The 26,436-nt window shown below is 39.8% G+C and overlaps 1 protein-coding gene across 1 annotated transcript; it reads left to right on the top strand.

Annotated features, from left to right (window-relative positions):
• The first annotated feature begins 13,697 nt into the window (after positions 1 to 13,697).
• Positions 13,698 to 14,039, top strand: LOC139360605 (thymosin beta-4-like). Its single transcript, XM_071088372.1, has one exon. The coding sequence runs from the start codon at positions 13,770 to 13,772 to the stop codon at positions 13,902 to 13,904; it is 135 nt and encodes a 44-aa protein (XP_070944473.1). The 5' UTR covers positions 13,698 to 13,769; the 3' UTR covers positions 13,905 to 14,039.
• Positions 14,040 to 26,436: the final 12,397 nt, after the last annotated feature.

Here is a 26,436-nt window from a genome sequence, read left to right as displayed (position 1 = left end):
ATGAAATAGGTTCTGTTTTTAAAATACCAACTGTTCTTCTGCCCAGACTCTTCTTTCCTTCACCCTCCCTTGCCCTTTGAATTCCCAGTCACTCCTAAAGATTCAATTTATCTACCCCTACAGGGCGTTTGTATGCCAAACAACTAGCTGATTTGTTTCTCCTAGGGTTTATTCTCCACCAAAAACAATATTGTTTCCCCCTGCCCAGGGAACATTTGGCAATGTCTGGGGACACTTTTGGTTGTCACAACCAAAAGGAGAAGTGCTACTGGCATCTAGTGGGTGGAGGCCCAGGATGCTGTTAAACATCCTATAATGCACAGGACAGCTTCCCACAACAAAGAAGTGTCCGGCCCCAAGCTCAGTAGTTCTGAGGCTAAGAAATTTTGCCCCTTAGCTGTGGTGTACTTTTCAGCCTTGTTTCTCTTGTGCTGAATTACAGCGTTTCCTGTGAAATTCAGTCCTGCATTCCGGAGTCCAAGATAATGACAAGAGGAAGAAGGAGTCATAAAGATAAAATTCTTGTGGGCTGGGGTTTCATTTGGTCTTGCTGAGGAGCAAAACACATTTGTACATATGCTAAAACCCATATTTGGGAAAACATTCACTTACAGAGAGATGGGCCATTTGTAAGATAGGGCTTTAAATTCAGAGAACACTTTAAAGCCACTTTTATGACTCAAGCTAAGCACACTAGACAAACTCCTGTACAAGTGGAAAAAAAGAGGAAAATAATTATTTGTTGAGCTATTTCTATAATGTATCATCTCTTTTAATCATCACACTAACACTATAAAATTAGGCAGTATTATTATCTCCACTTTACAGATGAGAAAACTGGCTCAGAGAAGTTAGGTAACACATTAATGCTAAATGAAGAAACAGGGACTTAAATCCAATGTCTTTCTATCATACCATGCAAGGATGATTTAGTGTTCAAGGCACAAAAAAATTAAAATATTTTCTAATGCTTGCAACATTTTGTTTGTGCTGTCAAACTTAAAAAAAAAAAAAGCAGTTTGGCATTCACTGCAAGTCCAGTTAACCCTTTGTTTGAGTCTCCACACTTGAGTAGGACGCATCTCCCTTTGGTATATTTCCATCTAGGGGCACTGTAGTTCAATAGGATCTTGCCTGGGCTGAGAATCAGAACATGTGAACTTGTTCAGTTGTTTGTTTGTTTTGTTTTGTTTTTGAAAAAATGACTGTGGCAATTATCTCACTATTCCTTGGTTTCTCATCTGCAAAATTATGTTTTATTATGATAATAATAGACTATGATAAATATGATATATCCAACATATAGGTCTTTCTTTCTTTTTTCTTTTTTTTCTCAGATGGAGTCTTACTCTGTCGCCCGGACTATAGTGCAGTGGCGCGATCTCGGCCCACAGCAAACTCCACCCTCTGGGTTCAAACAATTCACCTGCCTCAGCCTCCCGAGTAGCTGAGATTACAGGCACCCGCTACCGCGCCCGACTAACTTTTGTATTTTTCGTAAAGACGGGGTTTCACCATGTTGGCCAGACTGGTCTCGAATTCCTGACCTCGTGATCCACCCGCCTCGGCCTCCCAAAGTGCTGGGTTTACAGGCGTGAGCCACCGCGCCCAGTCACATATAGGCCTATCTAATATGCAACTTCGGGGTCCCTTTTCAGGCCAAGACTCCCCAGCCAAAGGCCCCTAGGATTCAGTCTTCTTTTCTCTTTCCGAAAGTGCTGCCACCCCCTCTATCCTTTTGGGGTGCCGCTCAGTAATCTTTTACTCCCATTGTGTGAAGTGGGACATGGTCTCAATGCAATCACAGGAATTCTTCTACTGTAACCAGTTACAGCACTACTAAGCTAGCTTTCCCTTATCAGGAGTAACTATTGCTTTGGCCAGATTCAGAGAAAAACATGGACTGTGCAACTTTTCTGTTGTTGTTAGGAAGACCATCAAAGACTGTTCTAGCACCATTCATAATGCTTCACAGGAATGGTGGTCATTGTAATAGGAGTGTACATATCTTATAATGTCTCAATTACTCAATTGTCAACAGCTGCCTCAATGCAAAGGGCAGCTTAGGCTGATGCAGCATATAACCAGAACATTGCACACTATAATTTGCATTAAAAGATAGCCTTTCCACCCACTCTGCTTGTATCTACTCTTATATCACAAGCTTCATCTTCAAGGATCTTGAGGTCACATCTCCACTACCTTGCTATTGCCATTCCATTTTTCATAATGCAGCTCAAAATTTCTCTCTTCAGACTTACAAGGAAGAGCTATCTGCAAATCGCTTCAGCTGGGTTTAATCCCTGCTTCCTTTTCCTAAAATTTTCTTTATGATTCTTCTTGCACTCTTACTTGACAATCTTAAAACTGTTCTTACCGTGTATCCAAAGGTATGTAAGAATGAGGCTTGACACAAATAAACTGCAATCTGATGTGAAGGCAGTTACTACGGAGCTTCTGCAAATCTGTCAAGCCCTGGCACTCATTTTAAGCAAACAAACAAGTTTACTGAGAGTTCACCCTGCCCAGATACCTTTCTATTTGAAGCTCAGTAAATGTACAACTATCTCACCTCAGCGTGAACTGAAAAGGTACAACAAGATTTCCAAAAGAAAAGTATTTGACAAGCAGAGTTAAAGTGAAAATTAGTATTTTCTTTAAAAAAAATAAAAAGATTGGGTTCCTCTGTGCTCCAAGTCCTATGATTGTTTTTTGACAAATTTTTCACGTTGTTATCTCTTTTGTTAGATCTTCAAAAACACAGACTCACAAACAGGATATTTTAAAAGTGAAAACCATGGTCTTGAAAAAGAATAGAAAGAACGAGCAAGAAGAAGAGTGTCCAAATTCCATCCTTCTGTTGCTACTGCTAACTGTCCAGAAAGGGGAACTGGTAGACAGTTGATGCTTCAATTGCTGTGAAGTAGTGAAATAAATAATAATATAGGAGGCCCCTAGGAAGAAAGACTATGCATTGACACCAAATCAGCCAGCGTAGAGTAGCCTCCACTCTCTATGTCTCTTCTGTACAAATTCCTTCTCTCTGGAGGCTATTTTCCCAGCCTAGTTTATAAACATCATGACAAAAGAGTTGGTTATTTGGGGTCAGCATAACACCGGGCAGTGGAAAAGCAAATACAGAGGACAAGATGTTCTACACGTACATAATAGTGTCATTTCTTTTGAGGAGACACAGGAATCAAATAACAGGCATTTTTGGCTCTTCAGATTCTGAAGGAAAACAAAATGACCTTGGCATCTAGCAAATAAGCTCGAATTCAGAAGATTGAAGTTATTACCCAAAATAAGATTAGATTCTGCCCTGTGGGGACACATTTGTATTCCACAGTCAATTTGGGATTAACCTTTTCAGGGCTGGTGGAGAATTAATTGGTTCTTTACTTCTCTCTCTGAACTGCCTCAGGCTCTAGAGGTTTCCATGTATTCCAAAGGAGCTTTGTGCAGGGCAGCCAGCTGTGCAACTGTGACTTATTTACTCATGCTTCTGGCATAGATTCCTCTGAATGTGAGAACTGGAGAAGGCGCCCCTCCCAGAGAGCACACAAGCCCAACCCAGTATAGCAGGACTTAGTGTGGGTGGGGTCCATCCAGTGCATCAATTATGACAGTCCAGAAGGGGACTGATCTGTGAAACCTCCCCAGGTCTGTTTCCTCCTCCATGGTGCTTCTGTTTTCTTCAGTTGCTCCTGCTTTGTCCACACTACCACAGATTGGGCAGTTATGGTAATTCCAAAAGCCCAAGAATTCAGGCTGGCACTGCCTCAGGAACTGTGTGTTTTTAAAAGAAGCATACAAGTTCAATATGCGTAGTTTTAAAAAGATATCCATCAAAATATTAACAGTGATTATTTCTGTGGAGTGGGATTACTGAAAATTTTTGTTTTTCTCTTTGTGGTTTCCTAAATTTTCTGTTTTGATCATGTATTACTTGTGTAGGTTTTTGAATTTTCTTCTTTTAAAAAGGTAAGCTTCGCAAATGAATCATTTGTTATTTCCCCAGTGCTCTATCTCCAAGCACTGTAGAACAGCCCTGAAAGTGTACAGAAAAACACCCAAGTGGGGAGTTTCACTTCCAGCATTATTTTTCTTTAAAATCATGGAAATAAGGCAAAGGATGAAGATATGAACACATGTTATCAGTGGGGCCTCAGCAGAAAAGTAATTCACTCCAAATGGCTCAAATGAAGAGAATTTGTGAAAAACTACTTATAGGAAGTGGTCAGGGTTATAGACCTTGTTACAGAAGAAACAAGGGATAGTGAGGTTTGAGTGGGAGACTGTTACTACCCCTACAGCCAAAGGATAAGCAAAGAAACAAAGTTATCAGAGCCCAGTAAGTGCTGGGTCTATGGAGGAGGAGTTGTCCAGTGGGTACTCTAGTTGTGCAGAAATGCAGCTACTGCCAGGGATGCAGTGCACAGTGGAGAGAGTAGGGAAGAAATATTCCTGATGCCTCGCTCCTTCACTCTCTGATCTCCTATTATTTTTACCCCTTTACCAAACCCAATGCAAGCCAAGTCAAGGGAACCAAGAATATGCAGTCCATAGGAGTAAACCTTCTAAGACATAAAGAGGGACTAGGAAGAGTAAAAAATTGGTGAAGGTAGGAGATAAAGACCATCTAGCAGTCTACTCCTTTTATTTGAAAAACCACTTTATTGTGGAATAATTGACATAAAAATTATACATATTTAATGTCTACAACTTGAAGAGTTTGGAGAAAAGTATGCACACGTGAAAAAATAACCACAATCTATGTCATAAACACATCCATCACCTCCAAAAGTTCCTCCTACTCTCTTCATTTATTATTTTTTATAAGAACACAACATAAGATCTACTCTCTTAGCAAATTTTTAAGTATATAATGCAGTATTGTTAACTGTAGGCACCATGCTGCACAGGAAATGTCTAGGACTTACTCATCTTGCATAACTAAAGCCTTCCCATTTCCTAATACCTTCCCATTTCCTCCTCTCCCTAGCCCCCAACAACCACTATTTGACTCTCTGCTTCTATGAGTTTGACTATTTTAGATTCCACATAAGTGGTATCATGTAGTATTTGTTCCTCTATGTCTAGACCATTTTACTTAGTATAATGTCCTCCAGGTTCATCCATGTGTTACAAGTGGTAGAATCCCACTCTTTTTAAAGGCTGAATAATATTCCATTTTATGTATATACAGTAGTCCCCCCTTATCTGTGGTTTTACTTTCCACAGTTTCAGTTATCCCTGGTTAACTGCTGTCCTAAAATATTAAATGAAAAATTTCAGAAATAAACAATTCATAAGTTTCACGTTTTGTGTCATTCATAGTAGTATAAGATCTCACACTGTCCCCCTCAGTCCCACCTGGGATATGAATCATCTCTTTGTCCAGTGTATCCACACTGTATATGCTCTCCACCCGTGAGTCACTTAGGAGCCACCTAGGTTATCAGATCAACAGTGTCAATATCACAGTGCTTGTGTTAAAGGAACCCTTGTTTTGCTTAATAATGGCCCCAAAGCACAAGCATAGGGATGCTGGCAATTCAGATATGCCAAAGAGAAGTTGTAAAGTGTTTGCTTTAAATGAAAAGGTGAAAGTTCCTGACTTAATAAGGAAAAAAAAATCATATGCTGAGGCTGCTAACATCTATAGTAAGAACGAATCTTCTATCCAGAAACTGTGAAGAAGGAAACAGAAATTCGTGCTAGTTTTGCTGTAGCACCTCAAACTGTAAAAGTGATGGCCACAGTGCATGTCAAATGCTTAGTTAAGGTGGAAAAGGCATCAAATTTGTGGGTAGAAGACATCAATAGAAACATGTCCTGGCCAGGCACAGTGGCTCACGTCTGTAATCCCAGCACCTTGGGGGGCCTAGGCGGGCGGATCACCTGCGCTCAGGAGTTCAATACCAACCTGGGCAACATGGTGAGACCCAAACTCTATTAAAAACACAAAAATTAGCTGGGCGTGGTGGCGGGCGTCTGTAATCCCAGTTACTCGGGAGGCTGAGGCAGGAGAATCACTTGAACCAGGAGGCGGAGGTTGCAGTGAGCCAAGATCATGCCACTGCATTCCAGCCTGGGAGACAAAGGGAGACTCCACCTCAAAAAAAAAAAAAAAAAAAGGAAAAAGAAATAAAGAAAAAAGAAACATATTCTGACTGGCAGCAATGTATTGCTCCAGAAAGCATTGAGTCTATATAGAAAGACTTAGCAAGAAATTCCCTGAAATGAGCAAGCCATTTACTGTAAGTAAGGGATAGTTATACAGATTCAGGAATAGGTTTGGACTGAAAATATAGAAATTACTGGAGAGGCTGTGTCTGCCAATGAAGAAACTGCTGCCACATGAGTACAGTACAATAAGATATTTTGTGAGAGAGACCACAGTCACATAACTTTTATTACAATATATTATTATAATGGTTCTATTTATTATTGTTGTTGTTAATCCCTTATTGTGCCTAATTTATAAGTTAAACTTTATCATAGGCATGTATGTATAGGAAAAAACATAGCATATAGAGGGTTTGGTACTATCTACAGTTTCAGAGATCCACTGGGGGTCCTGTAAAGTTATCTCCTGAAGATGAGGGAGAGACCACTATACCACGTTTTCTTTATTCGTTTGTCCATCCACGGACATTTAAGTTGCTTCCATGTCTTGTCTATTGTGAATAATGCTGCAATGCAATGAACATGGGAGTGCAGATCCCTTCCAGATCCTGATTTCAGTTCCTTTGGCTATATACCCAGAAGTGGGATTTCTGGATCATCTGGTAGTTCTGTTTTTAATTTTTAAGGAAATTTCATACTATTTTCTATAGTATCTGTACCAATTTACATTTCCATTAACAGCGTTCAAAGGTTCCCTTTTCTCTACATCCTCACCAACACTCGTTTTTGTTTCGTTTGTTTGTTTTTGTTTTGTTTTGTTTTGAGATAGAGTCTCGCTCTCTTGCCCAGGCTGGAGTGCAGTGGCGCAATCTCGGCTCACTATAACCTCTGCCTCCCAAGTTGAAGAGGTTCTCCCACCTCAGCCTCACAAGTAGCTGGGACTACAGGCACGTGTCACCATGACCAGCTAATTTTTGTATTTTTGTAGAGATGGGGTTTCACCATGTTGGCCAGGCTGGTCTCAAACTCCTGACCTCAAGTGATCGGTCTGCCTCAGCCTCCTGAAGTGCTGGGATTACAGATGTGAGCCACTGCACCCAGCAATACATTATCTTTCGGTGTTTTATAATACTCATCCTAACAGGTGTGAGGTGATATCTCATTGTGGTTTTGATTTGCATTTCCCTGATGATTGGTAATATTGAGCACCTTTTCATATATCAGTTGGCCATTTGTATGTCTTCCTTTAATAAACATCTATTTAGTTCCTTTACCCATTTTCTAATTAGGTTGTTTTTGGTATTGAGTTGTATGAGTCCCTTATATATTTTAGATATTAACCCCTTATCAGATGTATGGTTGGCAAATATTTTCCTCCTTTTCACTCCTGCTTGTTTCCTTTGCTGTGCAGAAGCTTTTTAGTTTGATGTAGTCCCACTTGTTTATTTTTGCCTTTGTTGTCTGTGTCCTTGGTGTCTTGTCAAGAAATTGTTGCCAAGATGAACATCAAAAAACCTTTTTCTCTGTATTTTCTTCTAGGAGTTGTACAGTTTTGGGTTTTATGTTTAATTCTTTAATCCATTTTGAGTTGATTTTTGTGTATAGTGTATGATAAGGGTCCATTTTCATTCTTTTGCGTGAGGGTATCCTATTTTCCCCACAGTTTTGTCACTCAGGAGCCATTCTTGTCCTTGGTTCAAAGGAAGAACTCTCATCTATAATACAGAGGAGACACAAAATTCTATGAGCTACTGTATCATCTGGGGCTGTGTTGATTTAATTACATTCCTATCTGGAACCTAAATTATAATATTAGTCACCATCAGACTGTTCATCAAGGAAGCAAGAAGAGGGGAGTGAGAAAAAGAAATAGTTGATTAACATAAAATATGCATAGCTGTTACAGTATCCAATTGCTGAAACGGGGAATGAATTCCCTCATCTCCCTCTCCCTACACACAGGGAATCAGCCCTCCTCAGCATAATATCTTAAATAAACACCCATAGGGCAGTTACCAGGCAAGCTTGTGTTGAGCCTCTTCTGGATCCACACTCTCATCTGCTTCAAGTCCATATAGAGAGTTAGACTCAACAAAAGCATGAATTACAAAAGAACAAGGTCTGGCCCAAGAAAGACAGCTTTTATCCCAAAAGAGTCCTAAGACCTCACCAGTCTGTATTGACTGAAGCACAGGAAGCATGTTCAGAAGTGAGTTCTAAGGGTATGAGTGAGACCAAGGAGGAAGAAATATAAGACTTGATAGAGGTGAATTCTTCAGCACAGGTGTATTCATCCAGAATTCAAAATTTAAAGTTCAAGCACTAAGATATGTTGTAATGGTATGTTAAATTGGCTAATTAAAACCTGGACCCAGGGATGGCCTGCAGTTATTGAAGTTTAAATGCCTGAACTTCTCTGATGTCCTATGGAATACGGAGTCCAAAGGTTCAGGGTAATGGATATAATGAAATGGATCTATGTACAAACTGTTTAGCTATCCCCCTAGCCATGCCTCCTGGAAACACACAGAGGACACTTCCTTCACCAAGGCATTTAGAAAAAGGCATCAATGTCTTTCCTCTTTCCTCTCATTCCTGGGAAATTTCGTCTGAAAGCCATTAGGTGGAGGCAGAGCAATGGAGGCATCTGAAGGGCAGAATGTTAAGTCTGAGTAGAGTAGAAAGGTGTTGTATAGGGTTATGGAGCTTAAGCAGAGTATGAGGGCACCCATGCATGTATGGAGGGCATCACACATAGGAACAGCCTGAATGGAGTGGCGAAGCCCAAACAGGGAAAGGAGGAACTTCATGAAGAGGGGTCGCCTGGCTTGGGGTTATAGCACTCAAGTAGGATTAGGAGAGTGTCCACACTACTGGACAGTCCAGCATGAGGAGTCACAGCCAGAGCAGAGGGAGAAGGACATCCCTAAGAAGAGGTGGCTTTAGAGTCTGAAGATGGTGAGGAAAGCATCCACATGGGTTAAAGGGGAATGCCTGATGTGGAGAATCAAGAGCCCAAGCAGAGTGAGGAAGGCATCCTTCAAGAATGGAACAGGGTGCTTCTTTTTTTTTCCTCTCTCTTTTTTAAAAATTATACTTTAAGTTCTAGGGTACATGTGCACAACGTGCAGGTTCGTTACATAGTTATACATGTGCCATGTTGGTGTGCCGCACCCATTAACTCATCATTTACATTAGGTATTTCTCCTAATGCTATCCCTCCCCATCCCCCACCCTCTGACAGGCCCCGGGGTGTGATGTTCCCCACCCAGAACAGGGTATTTCAAAGCCTAAGTGAGGTTAAAAGAGTGTCCATAGTGGAGCACAACCCAGCATGCAAAGTCAGCGCTGAGCAGAGTGAGGAAGGCATTCACACAGAGATGCAACCGGGCATGCAGTATCAGAGTCCAAGTGGAATGAGAAGGGTGTCTGTGAAGGCAGGCAGACTCATACAGGGCAACAGATTCTGTGCCAGGTGAAGAGTACCTCAGTGAAATGAGGTGGCACTCTAAAGCAGGGTGTCAGAACCTGAGCAGGGTGAAGAAGGCATACATGCAAGGGTAAGACCTGGAATGGGGTGACAGAGTCCAAGGAGAGTGAGAAACCCTTCTCACTCTCCCATCCATGGATACCCATTCATGAAGGGGAGAGACTTCCTGGTGCAGGGTGTAAGAGCCCAGGTGAGAGGCTCCCTGGTGTGGGGCATCAGAGCGCAAACAGTGTAAGAAAAGCATCCATGTGGGAAGAGGGGCAGCCTGTCATTGAGGGGTCAGAGCCTGAGGAAGAGCAGGGTAAGGAGGGCATCCCTGGAGAGAGATGGCCTGGCGTGGGGTATCAAAACCCGCAGTGCAGTCAAGAGTATATCCACACAGTGGAGGTGAGGTGGGGTGGGGATGGGCGGTGTACAACATCACAGACTGAGTAGGACAGAATGAGAATCCTCACCAAAAACAGTATCCTGGTATGGCACACCAGTAGCCAAGAAGGGTGAGGAAGGCATCCATGCCCAGTAGTGGCCTGGCAATCAGGTGTCAAAGCCAAAGTGGGGTTAGGAGATATCTTCATAGGGGAAGGGGTGGTAAAGACATAGATTAACTACATAGAGGGAGGGGTGTAATAAAATCATTAAGGATAACTGAAGTCATGTTTCTCACTGTCAGAGAAGGGAGTTACCAATATGGTAAGGGAAAAATAATAAAATAAACCTTATGGTATCCGATTGGAGTCAGAGGTCCAATTAGAACTTGTAATTTTAAATATAAAAATATAGATGTAGGTCAGGCGCAGTGGCTCACGCCTGTAATCCCAGCACTTTGGGAGGCCGAGGTGGCCAGATCACAAGGTCAGGAGGTCGAGACCATCCTGGCTAACACAGTGAAACTCTGTCTCTACTGAAAATACAAAAAAATTAGCCGGGCATGGTGGGGGGGCACCTGTAGTCCCAGCTGATGGGGAGGCTGAGGCAGGAGAATGGCGTGAACCCAGGAGGCGGAGCTTGCAGTGAGCCGAGATCATGCCACTGCACTCCAGCCTGGACGACAGAGCCAGACTCTGTCTAAAAAATAAATAAATAAATAATGATAATAATAATATAGCTAGATAGACAGATAGATAGATGTATACACACACACACACACGTATATATATGTCCTAGCTCTATCTGCTGAGATAGCCTGGGATTAATGACATCCCAATAGCAACAATCACATTTAGCATACCAGATCCCAGTTTCTAAATACCATTCTTGGCTAAAAGAAGCCAGAGGTCCTTGGAGAAATGACTGATTACAGAGCTGGGACAGAAAATGATAAGATGAGCCTGGAACACCCCTTTGAGCTAGAAAGCAAGGAAGTGCTCAAGAATGACTGAAGGCATGTCAAAAGAACATATAAACCAGCTTAAAGTGACTTCCATTGGGCAAATTAGTGACAATTTGAGGATCAGACTAATGATAGTAACACGTTATTGAATAAAATAAGAAACAATGAGTCTATACTGGTACAGATACTGCTTGACTTACCATGGGTTTACACTCTGGTAAACCCATTGTACATTGAAAATATCATGGGTCAAAAATACATTTAATACACAGAATCTAGCAAAATCATAGTTTAGCCTAGCCTACTTTAAATGTGCTCAGAACACTTACACTAGCCTATAGTTGGGCAAAATCATGTAACACAAAGCCTGTTTTATAATAAAGTGTTGTACACAAAAGTGTTGTACACAATTGGGCATTTTGTAGACACAATAAGATGTGAAAACACAAAACACAATATCCAAGTAATGTTGTCAACACAGTCTACTATAAAATTTTGGTTGTTTACCCTCATGATCTCATGGCTGACTGGGAGCTGCCATAGTCGAGCATCGCAGGAGAGTACTATACTGCATATTGTTAGCCTGGAAAAAGATTAAAATTCAAAATTTGAAGTACAGTTTCTACTAACTGCATATTGCTTTCACATCACTGTCAAACATCACAAGTCGGGGACCGTCTGCATGTGCATATATAGCCACAAATGTATTCTTAACAAAATAGGGAGGAAATACTCATGACAATTATAATCTGTGTTTCTGTAACTGGTCTTGTGGTCGTAGCTGGTATTTATAACTATGTTCTACTCCCATTCTATATTCCCTTTGCCTTCAAAAAGCACCTTAGTTGGTTGTGGTTCTTTAATTGGCATGGTGACCCAAACATTTATTTGAAGGGTGTGGGTCATTTGTGCTCCTACCTGAATTGGGTTGTTGCAGTTTCCCCTTAACCTCAGCCAGAAGGCATGCTAACACTAAGATGCCCTAAGGGATCCCTTGTATTCTAAACATACTCTTTCTTACCTCCTTTGTAGAGAACTAATCCAATTTCCCCTTGGTAGTCTGGATCAGTCACCCCAGCTAACACCATAACTCTCTTCTTAGCCTGTTGACTCAGAGTTATGAGGGCCCGAAGTGGCCAGGTGGCAGTTTTAATTTCCAGTTCAGTGGAATCATTGTTATGTCTCCTGGTGGAAGCATTTCTCCCTCTGGAACTAAGACCTCCAGGCCAGCAGAGCATAAAGTCATAGGAACAAGAAGCAAAAATTTTGCTTGTGGGTCACTACAGGTAATGATAAGTGGTGTCATTCCCATGTCCACCTCTTGATTCCTGGACCTGTGCATCATAATTACGGGAGATACAGTACTGTATATTAGACACTGATTAAGAGCAGAAAAACCTTGCCCAGCCCTGCAAAGTACTGTCATCTACCTGCTACTGTAACTGTGTCTGCAAAAGGCCATTCCATACCACACAGCAATTAAAAAAGAACAAAATGGTACCGTTTGCAGCAACATGGATGCATCTAGAGGCACAAATATCTTCACAGTTTTTGCTAGTTCAGATGTCCATCCACATACCTCTTCCCCGTATTTCTTTGTCATCAGTTTCCCAATCATGTTCCTTCCAAATCCCTGACTATGTAGCCAATCCACTGGCCACGTTCCATGAATTGGTCTATAATTACATGTCTGGTTCTTTCTCTTTTCAAGCAAAGTGAAAAGCCAGGTGTACTACTTGGTATTCTGTCCACCAGGAGGATTTTCCTTCACCATAGTTCTTTAGGGATGTCCCAGAAAGGGGCTGTAGTGCTGTAGCTGTCCACTTTCTGGTGGAGCCTTCATATCATGAAGAACTATCTAAACCAGGCCCAAGTCTTCTCTTCCTCTGTCAACTGATCAAGATATCTGCAAACTAAGTTATGACATAGGGCTAGAGGGCTGATATACCCCTTCACAGGCAGAACAGTGAAGGTGTATTACTGGCCTTTTCAGCCGAAAGCAAACTGCTTCTGATGGGCCTTATGGATAGGGATGCAGAAAAGGGCATTTGCCAGGTCAATAGCTGCATACCAGGTACCAGAAGATGTGTTAATTTGCTCAAGCAATGAAACCACATCTGGTACATCAGCTGCAATTGGAGTCATCACTTGATTAAGCTTACAATAATCCACTGTCATTCTCCAAGATCTATCTGTCTTCTACACAGGCCAAATAGGAGAGTTGAGTAGGTATGTGGTAGGAATCACCACCTTTGCATCTTTCAAGTACTTGATGGTGGTACTAATTTCTGCAATTCCCCCAGAAATGAAGTATTGCATTTGATTTACTATTTTCCTAAGTAGAATGCCTCTAATGGCTTCCATTTGACCTTTCCCACCATAATATCCCACTCTCCATAGTAAGGGAACCATTGTGGGAATTCTGCCAGCTGCTAAGTATGTCAATTCCAATTATGCACCTTGGAACTAGGGAAATAACTGCAGGATGCATTTGGGGTCCCAGTGAACCCACTGTAAGTTGGACTTAAGCTAAAACTCCATTGGTAACCTGACCTCCATAAGCTCCTACTCTGAGTGTATGGACATAGTGATGTTCCAGGTCTCCTGGAATCAATGTCAGTTTAGAACAAGTACTCCCTGAAAGATCTGATTTTTCCCTCCAATGCACAGTTACTCCTGTAAAAGGCCACAGATCCCCTTGGAGGAGGCTGGGACAAAGATTAACAGTATACATTTTCGGACAACTCGGTAGTGGCCACTGCGCAGACCAGACTTCGCTCGTTTTTGTGCGCCTCGCTCCGCTTTTCCTCCGCAACCATGTTTGACAAACCCGATATGACTGAGATCGAGAAATTCGATAAGTCGAAACTGAAGAAGACAGAGATGCAAGAGAAAAATCCACTGCCTTCCAAAGAAACGATTGAACAGGAGAAGCAAGCAGGCGAATCGTAATGAGGCGTGTGCCGCCAATATGCACTGTACATTCCACAAGCATTGCCTTCTTATTTTACTTCTTTTAGCTGTTTAACTTTGTAAGATGCAAAGAAGTTGGATCAAGTTTAAATGACTGTGCTGCCCCTTTCACATCAAAGAACTACTGACAACGAAGGCCACGCCTGCCTTTCCCATCTGTCTATCTGGCTGGCAGGGAAGGAAAGAACTTGCATGTTGGTGAAGGAAGAAGTGGGGTGGAAGAAGTAGGGTTGGGACGACAGTGAAATCTAGAGTAAAACCAAGCTGGTCCAAGGTGTCCTGCAGGCTGTAATGCAGTTTAATCAGAGTGCCATTTTTTTGTTGTTGTTCAAATGATTTTAATTATCAGAATGCACAATTTTTTAAATATGCAAATAAAAAGTTTAAAAAAACAAAACAAAACAAAAACAAAAAAAACCCCACCAGTATACATTTTCAGTAGTGTACCAGGGTTTTTCCTTGAGGAGACCCAGCCTCCCCTTCATTCAAGGGATTCTGGGTTTGTAAACTGGCTCAAGTCTGAGAATTGATTGAGGGACCATGATTCTCTGCTTTTATGATTTGGGTTAGACTTTTATTGATTTGACCTGGAAGTTTTCTGCTCACACAGATTAAATAAAAATTTAGTATGCTACCCCAGTATTACCCTAATACCAAAACCAGGAAAGGACATAATAAAAAAAGAAAATTCCATACCAATATCTTTGATGAACATAAATGCAAAAATCCTCAACAAAATATTAGCTAACTGAATTTGACAACCTATCAAAAAAATAATACACCATGGTCAAGTGGGTTTCATACCAGGGTTGGTTTAACATACGCAAGTCAATAAATGTGATACAGCACATAAACAGAAGTAAAAACAAAAATCTTATGATCATATCAATAGATGCAGAAAAACCATTTGACAAAATCCAGTATCCCTTTGTGACTAAAACCCTCAGCAAAATTGGCATAGAAAGGACATACCTTAAGGTAATAAAAACCATCTATGACAAACCGACAGCCAACATACTGAATGGGAAAAAGTTAAAAGCATTCTCCATGAGAACTGGAACAAGACAAGGATGGCCACTTTCACCACTTCTATTCAACATATTACTGGAAGCCCTAGCCAGATCAATAAGACAAGAGAAAGAAATAAAGGGCATCCAAATTGGTAATGAGGAAGTCAAACTGTCACTGTTTGCCGATGCTGATTGTATACCTTGAAAACCCTAAAGACTCATCCAAAAAGCTCCTAGATCTGATAATTAAATTCAGTAAAGTTTCAGGATACAAAATAAATGTACACAAATCAGAAGCACTGCTACACACCAACAGTGACCAAGCTGAGAATCAAATCAAGAACTCAACCCATTTTACAACAGCTACACACACACACGCACAAGTTGGAATATACCTAACCAAAGAGGTTAAATATCTCTACAAGGAAAACTAGAAAACACTAGGCCAGGCGTGATGGCTCACACCTGTAATCCCAGCACTTTGGGAGGCTGAGGTGGGTGGATCATGAGGTCAGGAGATCGACACCATCCTGGCTAACACAGTGAAACCCCATTTCTACCAAAAATACAAAAAATTAGCCAGGCATGGTGGTGGGCGCCTGTAGTCCCAGCTACCCGGGAGGCTGAGTCAGGAGAATGGCATGAACCTGGGAGGCGGAGGTTGCAGTAAGCCGAGATCATGCCACTGCACTCCAGCCTGGGTGACAGAGCGAGACTCCGTCTCAAAAAAAAAAAAAAAGAAAGAAAGAAAACACTGCTGAAAGAAATCACAGGTGACACAAATGAGTGGAAACACATCCCATGCTTATGGATGGGTAGAATCAATATTGTGAAAATGACCTTACTGCCAAAGGCAATTTATAAATTCATTGGAATTCCCATCAAAATACCATCATCATTCTTCACAGAATCAGAAAAAAAAAATTGTAAAATTCATATGGAACAAAAAAGAGCCCACATAACCAAAGCAAGACTAAACAAAAAGAATAAATCTGGAGGGATCACATTACCCAACTTCAAACTATACTATAAGGCTATAGTTACCAAAACAGCATGGTAGTGGTATATAAAAAGGCACTTGGACCAATGGAACAGAATAGAGAACCCAGAAATAAAGCCAAATACTTAACAGCCAACTGATCTTTGACAAAGCAAACAAAAACATAAAGTGGGGAAAGGACATCTCCACATTCAACAAATGGTTCTGAGATAATTGGCAAGCCACATGTAGAAGAATAAAACTGGATTCTCATCTATCACCTTATGCAAAACTCAACTCAAGATGGATCAAAGACTTAAATCTAAGACCTGAAACCATAAAAATTCTAGAAAATAACATTGAAAAAAATCTTTCTAGACATTGGCTTAGGCAAATACTTCATGACCAAGAACCCCAAAGCAAACACAACAAAAACAAAGATAAATAGATAGGACTTAATTAAACGAAAAAAGGCTACTTCACAGCAAAAAAAAAAAATCAGCAAAGTAAACAGACATCCCACAGAGTGGGAGAAAATATTTGCAAACTATGCAACCATTAGACGAAGGATTAATGTCCGGAATCTACAAGGAACTCAAACAAATCAGCAAGAAAAAAAAAACAAATAATTCCATTAAAAACTGGGCTAAGGACAGGAATAGACAATTCTCTAAAGCAGATATACAAATGACCAACAAATATATGAAAAAATGCTCAATATCACTAATTATCAGATAAATTCAAATCAAAACCACAATTCAATACCACCTTAGTCCTGCAAGAATGGCCATAATTAAAAAATAAAAAAAAAAGATGTTGATGTAGATATGGTAAAAAGGGAAAACTTTTACACTGCTGGTGGTAATATAAACTAGTACAGCCACTATGGAAAACAGTATGGAGATTACTTAAAGAACTAAAAGTAGAACTACCATTCGATCCAGCAATCCCACTTTTCCTCTGGGTAGAGGAAAATAAGTCATTATATACAAAAACAAACAAACAAAAAAACACTTGCACATGCATGTTTACAGCAGAACAATTCACAATTGCAAAAATATGGCGCCAGCCTAAATGCTCATCAACCAACGAGTGAATGAAGAAAATGTGGTATATATACCACAGAATACTACTCAGTCATAAAAAGGAATGAAATAATGGCATTCGCAGCAACCTGGATGGAGTTGGAGATGATTATTCTAAGTCAAGCAACTCAGGAACGGAAAACTGAAGATAATATGTTCTCACTTACAAGTGGGAGCTAAGCTATGGGGATGCAAAGGCATAAGAATGATATAATGGGCCAGGCGTGGTGGCTCACACCTGTAATCCCACCACTTTGGGAGGGTGAGGCAAGTGGATGACTTGAGGTTAGGAGTTCAAGACCAGCCTGGCCAACATGGTGAAACCCCGTCTCTATTTTAAAAATATGAAAAATTAGCCAGGCATGGTGGCACAGGCCTGTAATCCCAGCTGCTTGGGAGGCTGAGGCAGGAGAATTGCTTGAACCCAGGAGGTGGAGGTTGCAATGAGCCAAGATTGTACCACTGCACTCCAGCCTGGGTGACAGAGCAAGACTCTGTCTCAAAAATAATTAAATAAATAAATAAATAAATAAATAAATAAATAAATAAAACAATATAATGGACTCTGGAAACTTGGTGGGAAAAGTGAGAGGTAAGGGATTCAAGACTACACATTGGGGGCAGTGTACGCTGCTCAGGTGATGGGTGCACCAAAATCTCAGAAATCACACCTAAAGAACTTATCCATGTAACCAATCACCACTTGTTCCCGAAAAACTATTGAAATAGTAATAATAATAAAAATAATTTTAAAAAAGAATGTAGTAGGCTTCCCATCTATTTCACTTCTAAGAACACCATGATTAATTGACCAATGCTGTAGTCTACACAAGTCAGAGTATTCTGATGGTTGCTCTGATTCTGCTGTTCACCATAACTATGCTCACCACACCTTTGGCAGTTGAGTGCTGCCACTTGGCCCATGCTACCCTGGGATCCAGTTACTCCCACGACATTTAATTTTACCAGTTGAGTCACTGTGGTTCCTACTGCAAGGTCTGGCCTACAGAGAAGAACAATCACAGAGCTTTTCAAGGATGTTGGGGCTCCACTTGGAAATCTATTTCTTAAAGTATTGGCAAAGGTTATGTCTTCTGAACTCTCCCAAAGTGGGTGAGTAGGTCTTAAATGGCAAATCTACCCTAATTACATTCCAATCTCCTTAAGCCTCTCAAGTTCTTCCTGTATGTTAAATCAAGAGATAATAGGCATCTCCAACTTACACACCATGAGTCATCTTTTGATCCATCTTTCAGCTAAACAACCAAACTGTCAAGAGTCCTAACTCCCTGAGTTGCAACATTAAATGAAGGCTCTCTTCTTAGTAGGTCAATATCAATAAATTCATTCTGATCCAACTTTATGTTCCTTCCATTACTATACCAAACCCTCAATATCTATTCCAACCCATGTTTCCCAGATTTCTTCTTATATAAATTGGAAATTTTTCAAGTGGTTCTTTTGGAATGCAGTGCACCCCTCATGGGTCACACTTTGTACCTCACCTTTAGGGGCCTGCTGGGGCTTCAGTCTAGTTATAAGTCTAGAAACAAAGAGGGGTGGTGGGGGATAGGTCCGGAGAAAAATCTGAATTGTCTTGCTTGACAACTGCCTTAGGAAATGCCATTACCATTTCCTCAGGCAGTGCAAAGTTAATCCCCTCAGACAGAGGTGGAAAGGCAGATGCTGCTGTGGGTGGGGAAGGCTGCTAACATTAAGGTTGGGATGCCACTGCTGCTAGGGGTGAAGAAGCAACTTCCACTGGCATAAAAGACTCATCCAAATTTAGGAGCTCAATGTCCCCAGCTTCATCAGAGTCTTCCCACATGTCCACATCCAAACTTATAGGATCCCATTCTTTCCCAATCAATGCTCTCACTTTAACAGTAAATACTCTGCAAGACTGGGAGTTCAACTTTTACTGTAATTCAATTATATAATGAAACTTTGTGTTTGGTTTTTAGCAATTTTATCCCTGTGGCTACAGGACATAAGATTCTCCCTCAGGATACACCTAGAAACTCTTAGGTCACATATGCATTGCTTGAGCCTAGAATTTGAATCTGTGAGCTCATCCTTTTCTTTCATCACTTTATCCAGTGACATTAGGAGCAACCAACCGATATCATTATATTCCTTAGTTTTCCACAAATGTTTGAAAGTATCGTACATAGAGAGTCACTGAGTTCTTTACCCTCTTGTAAGTGGTTAATCAGGTGTGTCCAATGCAGACATTTCCCTTATCTCTATAAACAGTTCACACCATGGGCTATCAGTGCTTTCTGTACTATTGGGAAATAGACATTTTAGCATTTTTAAGTCTAATCAGATTAAAAAGCCAATTCCCAAAACCCCAAAACCAATTCAGGAGACTGATCCTTAAAATTCTCTTCCTCTAGAACCACTCTTGGTATGAAAATCTATATTAGTCAGAGTTCTCCAAAGAAACCAAACTAATAGAATGGATGGATAGATAGATCATAGATAGATAGCTAGATAGATGATTGATTGATAGAGAGAGAGAGAGAGAGAGAGAGAGAGAGAGAGAGAGAGAGAGATAGATAGATAAGAGGAGAGGAGATTTAATAGGGGAATTGGCTCATATTATTACAGAGGCTGAGAAGTCCCACAACATGCTGCCTGTAAGCTGGAGAACCAGGGAAGCTGGCAGTTTAGCTTAGTCCAAGTCTGAAGGTTTGAGGACCAGGGGAGCCAATGTAACTCTCAGACTGAGGCCAAAAGTCCGAGAACACAGAGAACCACTGGTACAAGTCCAAGAGTCCAAAGACTAGAGAATCTGGAGTTCTGATGTTCAAGGGCAAAAGAAGATGGGCATCCCAGCTCCAGAAGAGAGAGCGAGCGAGCAAGTTCACATTTCCTCTGTTTGTTGTTGTTGTTCTATCTGAGTCCACAGATGACTGGATGACACCTCTCCATATTGGATAAGGACAGATCTTCCTTATTCAGTCCACTGATTCAAGTGTCAATCTTTTCCTGAAACATCCTCACAGACAAATCCAGAAATAATGCTCTACCAGCTATCTGGATATTCTTTAATCCAGTCAAGTTGACACCTAAAATTAACCATCACAATATGTCAACAGCACTTAATAAGCTGACTATCTATTCGATTTCTAGTTACCCGGTGATCAATTAGCCATTGCCACAGATTCTTGTGGGTCAAAACATTCAGATCACCATTCTGTTCCTGCGTACTACTGTGATAATGGTCCCTATCTTGTCCACCTGACCTTTACCACTTTGGGATCCCATTGTTTCTATTTGAGGTCAGGGGACCGAATTGTATTACAGTATCCCTCACCATTATTTCTGGCCTTTAGAATATAGCCACCATTGAGCTTATCAAGGATGCAGGTGCTCCACTTACCAATGCATATTTTTATTAATGTTTTTTTTTATTTTGAAGCAATTACAAGTATACAGAAAACTTATGGAAAAGTGGTAAATACAAATGACACTTTTTTCTGGAACCTTTTTAGAATAAATTGCCAACCTGCTGCTCATTCACCCCCAAATACTTAAGTGTGTATTTCCTCAGATATTTAAGTGTGTATTTCTGACAAACAAGGACTTTCTCCCATATAATCACAAGTCAATCATCAGTATCAGCAAATTAACACTGCTACATTATTGCCATCTAATCCTCAGACCCCATTCAAGTTGTGACAATTGCCCATCAGAGGAAAAGGATTCAAGACAGAATCATAGGTTGCATTAAGTTGTAACGTACCTTTAGTCCCCTTTAGTCTGGAATGTTTCCTCAGTCTTTCCTTAACTTTTATAATCTTGAAACTTGTGAAGATTACAGTTATTTTGGAGACTGACCCTGAATTTGGATTATTCTAATATTTCTTCATGATTAGATTAATGTTATATATCTCTGGTGGCTTTAATATTTGTCAACAAGTTAGGCTGAACTGCATTTTCCAGAATTCCCTTTTCTCTATGCTTCTTGTTAGGGTGGGCCACAAAAGATTCCTGTGAGACATTTGGAGGATGGAAGTGAAGCAATAGCCGTTTTGCAGCTCACACATTTGCTGCTTATCTGCTGGCTCACCTTCTTTGTGTGGCGCACATCTGGGCCTACAAATGCTCCACCTTCTCTTAGGTCCTCCTTCAACTCCTTCCACTCCTGAGCGAGGTATGTGTTTAACTCCCAGGTGAAAGGCCTGGCTTCTGCAGGATCTCCACACCACTAAGATCAGAGGCAACAATAACTGCCAGCTTGGGCTTGAGTGTTGCAGCTTGTCTTTGTTCTCCCCACTTTACGTTTATCTTCCCCTTCCAATTGCCTGACCTGTGAACTTCAAGCTCCATCATCAGACATGAGAACAACAGGTTTGCATAGACTGCTTAATCATTTCCCACAATAGTAGATGATCAAATCTCTGTAACAAATTCCTTGAGACTTTGCTTCTCTCATGGAACCCTGACTAATAGAGCATGTGTTTTAGGCTGTTCTTGTGTTGCTATAAAGAAATACCTAGGGCTTTGTAATTTGGAAGAGAGGTTTAATTGGCTCACAGTTCTGTGGACAGTACATATAGCATGGTGCCAGCATCTGCCTCTGGTGAGGGCCTCAGGAAGCTTACAATCATGGTGGAAGGCAAAGGGGGAGCAGGCGTCCCACATGGTGAGAGTGGGAGCAAGAGAGAGAGGTGGGTGGTGCCTCATACTTTTAAACAACCAGATCTCATGTGAACTCAGAGCAAGAACTCATTCATTACCAAGAAGATGGTGCTAAACCATTTATAAGGGATCTGCCCCCATGATCCAAACACCTCTCACCAGGCCCCACTTAAAACACTGGGGATTACATTTTAACATGAGATTTGGATAAGATAAATATCCAAACCATATCAGCATCTTTGACAGAAACATCACAGAAGCAATGCTACATCCTTCTTTATCATATCCTATCAGGTGGTGAATAATTTCTATTTGTCTCATTATTAATGGTGTCCGCTTTTATCACTTGATTAAGGTGATATCTGCCAAGCTTCTCCACTGTAAGGTTACTCTTTTTATCTTTTGTAATTGATAAGTATTTTGTAAGCAAATACCTAGAAACTTTAAATAATCATTTCTCATCAAAATTTGTTTATTTGCTTATATGTACACCTTATGTTCCTAGTTTGCTGACAGCTTTTATCATAGAAAGATGTTGAATTTAATGAAATGTTTGTTCTACATTGCTTAATATAATCATGTGATTTTTCACTTTTAGTTTGTGATGTGGTAGATTATACTGAGTGATTAAATATTGAACCAGTATTGAATTCCTGGGACAAATCCCATGTGATCATAATGTATTATAATTTTTACATATTGATGGGTGGAATTTGCCAATATTTTGTTTAGGATTTTCATGTCTATGTTCATGGAGGATATTGATCTACAGTTTTCTCTTTTGTACTGTCTTTACCTAGTCTTGATATCAGGGTAGTGCTGGCCTTATAAAAAGAGTTGGGATTTGTTATTTTCACTTCTATTTTCCAGAAGAGATTGTGTAGAATTGGTGTTACTGCTTCTTTAAATGTTTAGTAGAATTAGGTGTGCTATGGTTTGGATGTAGTGTGTCCCTACCAAAACTCATGTTAAAATTTAATTGCCAATGTTGGGAGGTGGAACCTTTAAGAGATGATTAGGTCAATAAGATGGATTAATTTCTTTCTCATGAGACTGAGTTAGTTCTCCTGAGACTGGATTAGTTTTCATGGGACTGGGTTAGCTCTCACAAGAGCAGGTTGTTATAAAGTAAGGTTGTACCTAACATTTTGTCCCTTTTGCATGCCTTCTTCCCCTTCCACTTCATGTGGATCGAGTCCAGGAAAGCTATGGGGACAGGGCTGCCTGACACTAGAGGCCCAAACCTCTAGTGTGTCCAGGAGGTGGCATGTGGAGTGAAAGATTATTTTGGAGCTTTAAAGTTTACAGTCTGCTCTGCTGAGTTTCAGACTTGCTTTGGGCCAGTTACTTCTTTCTTTCTGCCTATCTCTTTCTTTGGGAATGGGAATGTTTTCCCCATGCCTGTCCCACCATTATATCTTGGAAGTAGATAAGTTGTTTTTTATTTTACAGGCTCACAGCTGGAATTTGCCTTGAGTCTCAGATGAGGTTTTAAATTTTTGAGTTGGTACTGGAATGAGTTAACACTTTGGGACTATTGGAATGGAATGATTGTGTTTTGTATTTGAGAAGGACATGAGTTTTGGGGGTCCAAAGGCAGAATGCTATGGTTTGGATGTGGTTTGTTCCTGCCAAAACTCAAGTTGAAATTTAATTGTCAATGTAAACAGTGTTGGGAGATGAAGCCATTAGAGGTGACTAGGTTAATAAGATGGATTAATGTCTATCTCACAAGACTTAGTTAGTTCTTCTGAGACTGGATTAGTTCTTGAGGGACTAGTTCTCACAATAGTGGGTTGTTATAAAGTGAAGTCATGCCTTAGATGTTATCCCTTTGGCATACCCACTTCCCCTTCCACTTCTTTGACAATTTATAACCCAGTATGAGGCCCTCACAAGAAGCTAACCAGATGTGGTTGCCAGATCCTACACTTCCCAGCCTCCAGAACCATGAGCCAAAATAAACCTCTTTTCTTTATAGATTACTCAGTCTCAGGTATTTTGTTATAGCAACAGAAAATGAATTAACACCAGTGAAACCATTTGAGCCTGGAGATTTCTTTTCTTGGAATGTTTTCAACTGATAATTCAATTTACTTGACAGCTATAAGACAAATCAGGTTATTTATTTCATTTTGGATGATTTGTGGTAGTATGCAGTTTTTGAGGAATTAGTCAATTTGTTTTAAGTTGTAAAATGTATGTGTGTATTATTTTTCAGAGTATTTCATTATTATCCTTTTAATATTTGAAGGTCTATAGTGATATCTACTCTTTCTTTCTTAATATTAGTAATTTGTGTCCTCTTTGTTTCTTTGTCAGTCATGACAGAGGTTTATTAAATGTACTGATCACTTCAAAGAACTAGAATGTGGTTTCTTTGGTGTGTACATTGTTTTCTATATTTAATTTCATTTGTTTCTGTTCTTATCTTTATTATTTTCTTCATTTTGTTTGCTTTAGGTTTGTTTTACAATTGTTTTTCTAGTTTCTTAAGGTAGAAGCTTAGATTATTGCTTTGAGATCTTTCCTCTTTAATAATATAAACATTTAATGCTATAAATATCACTTTCAGCACTGCTTTAACTGCATACCACATATTTTGATATGTTGTACTTTCACTTTTATTCAGTTCACAATATTTTATAATTATTCTTGAGAATTCTTCTTTGATCCATAGATTATTTAGAAATGTGTTAATTTTCAAGTGGTAGGATGTTTCCTTGTTATCATTCTGCTTTTGACATCTAGTTTGATTTCATTATGGTCAGAGAACACACTGTGAATGATGTCTTATTAATATGTACATATTTATGGGGTACATGTGATATTTTGATACATGCATACAATGTACAATGAGCAAATCAGGGTAATTAGAATATCTATCATCTCAAACATTTATCATTTCTTTGTAATGGGAACATTTCAAATCTTCTCCTCTAGCTCTTTTGAAATACACAATAATTTGTTGTTACCTGTAGTCACTCTACTTTGCTATCAAACACAACTTATTCATTCTAACTGTATTTCTGTACCCATTAAACAACTACTGTTCATCTGCCCCCACCCTTCCTAGCCTCTGATTACTATCATTCTACTCTCCACCTCCATGAAATGAAATTTTTTAGTTTCCACATATGAGTGAGAAAATGAGTCATTTGTCTTTGTGTGCCTGGCTTATTTCACTTAACATAATGACCTCCAGTTCTATCCATGTTGCTGCAAATCGCAGAATTTCATTCTCTCTTATAGTTGAATAGTATTTAGTATTCCATTGTGTATATATATCACATTTTCTGTATCCACTCATCCATAGATGGACACTTAAATTGATGTTATATCTTGGCTATTGTGAATAGTGCTGTAATAAACAAGGACATGCAGATTGCTTTTTGATTTACTGATTTCCTTTCTTTTGGCTACATACTCAGTAGTGGGATTGCTGGATCATATGGTAGATTTATTTTTAGGTTTTTGAGGAAACTTCACACTGTTTTCTATAGTGGCTATACTTCCACCAGCAGTGTAATAGCAGTACCATTTGTCTGCATTCTTGCCAAAATCTGTTATTTTTTGTCTTTTTCATAGCCATTTTAACTAGGATGAGATGATATTTCACTGTGGCTTTATTTGCATTTCTCTGATGATTAGTGATGCTGAGCATTATTTCATAAGCCTGCTGGCCATTCATATGTTTTTTTTTGAGAAATGTCAGTTTAGATCCTGTGCCCATTTTTAATCAAATTATTTGTGAAGGATTTTTTGCTATTGATTTGAGTTTCTTACATATATTCTGGTAATTAAACCCTTGTTGGATGGATACTTTGCAAGTATTTTCTCACATTCTGTAAGTGTCTATTCGTTCTGTTTATTGTTTCATTTGCTGTACAGAAGTGTTTTAGCTTCATGTAATCCCATTTGTCTATTTTTACTTTTGTTGTCTGTGCTGTTGAGGTCTTACCTAAAAATCATTGCTCAGACCAATGTCCTGAAGCATTTTTCCTGTTGTCTTCTAGCAGTTCCAAAATTTCAGGCCTTACATTTAAGTCTTTAGTCCACTTTGATTGCTGCATATGGTGAGAGATAGGGTTATAGTCTTATTCATCTGCATATGAATATCCAGTGTTCATAGAACCATTTACTAAAGAGACCATCCCTTCCCCAAGGTTTGTTTTTGTGCCTTCTTTGAAAATTCATTGGCTGTAAATATGTGGATTCATTTCTGGGTTCTCTATTTAGTTCTATTGGTCTATGTATCTGTTTTTATGCCCATACCATCCTGTCTTTGTTACTATAGGGTTGTAATATATTTTAAAGTCAGGTGGTGTGATGCCTCTGCTTTGTTCTTTTCGCTCAGTATTGTTTTGGCTATTTGAGGTCTTCTGTGGTTTGATATGAATTTCAGAATCCCTTTTTCTATTTCTGTGAAGAACGTCACTGGTATTTTGATAGGGATTTCATTGAATCTGTAGATCACCTTTGGTAGTAAAGTCATTTTTAAGATATTAATATCAATATTAACATAGCAATTTTAACCTCCTTGATTTAATTTATTCCTAGGTATTTTATATTTTTGTAGCTATTGTAAGTGGAATTGCTTTTTTATTTCTTTTTCTGCTGGTTTGTAGTTAGATGATATGGTTTGGCTGTGTTCCCACCCAAATCTCATCTTGAATTGTAACTCCCACAATTCCTACATGTCATGGGAGGAACCTGATGGGAGGTGATTAAATTATGGGGGTAGGTCTTTCCTGTGCTGTTCTCATGATAGTGAATGAGTCTCACAA

The sequence above is a fragment of the Macaca nemestrina genome, chromosome X, assembly GCF_043159975.1.
Source record: "Macaca nemestrina isolate mMacNem1 chromosome X, mMacNem.hap1, whole genome shotgun sequence".
Taxonomy (NCBI): Eukaryota; Metazoa; Chordata; class Mammalia; order Primates; family Cercopithecidae; genus Macaca; species Macaca nemestrina.
Note: the sequence above shows the minus strand (reverse complement) of the source record. Positions and strands in the feature narration are given on the sequence as shown.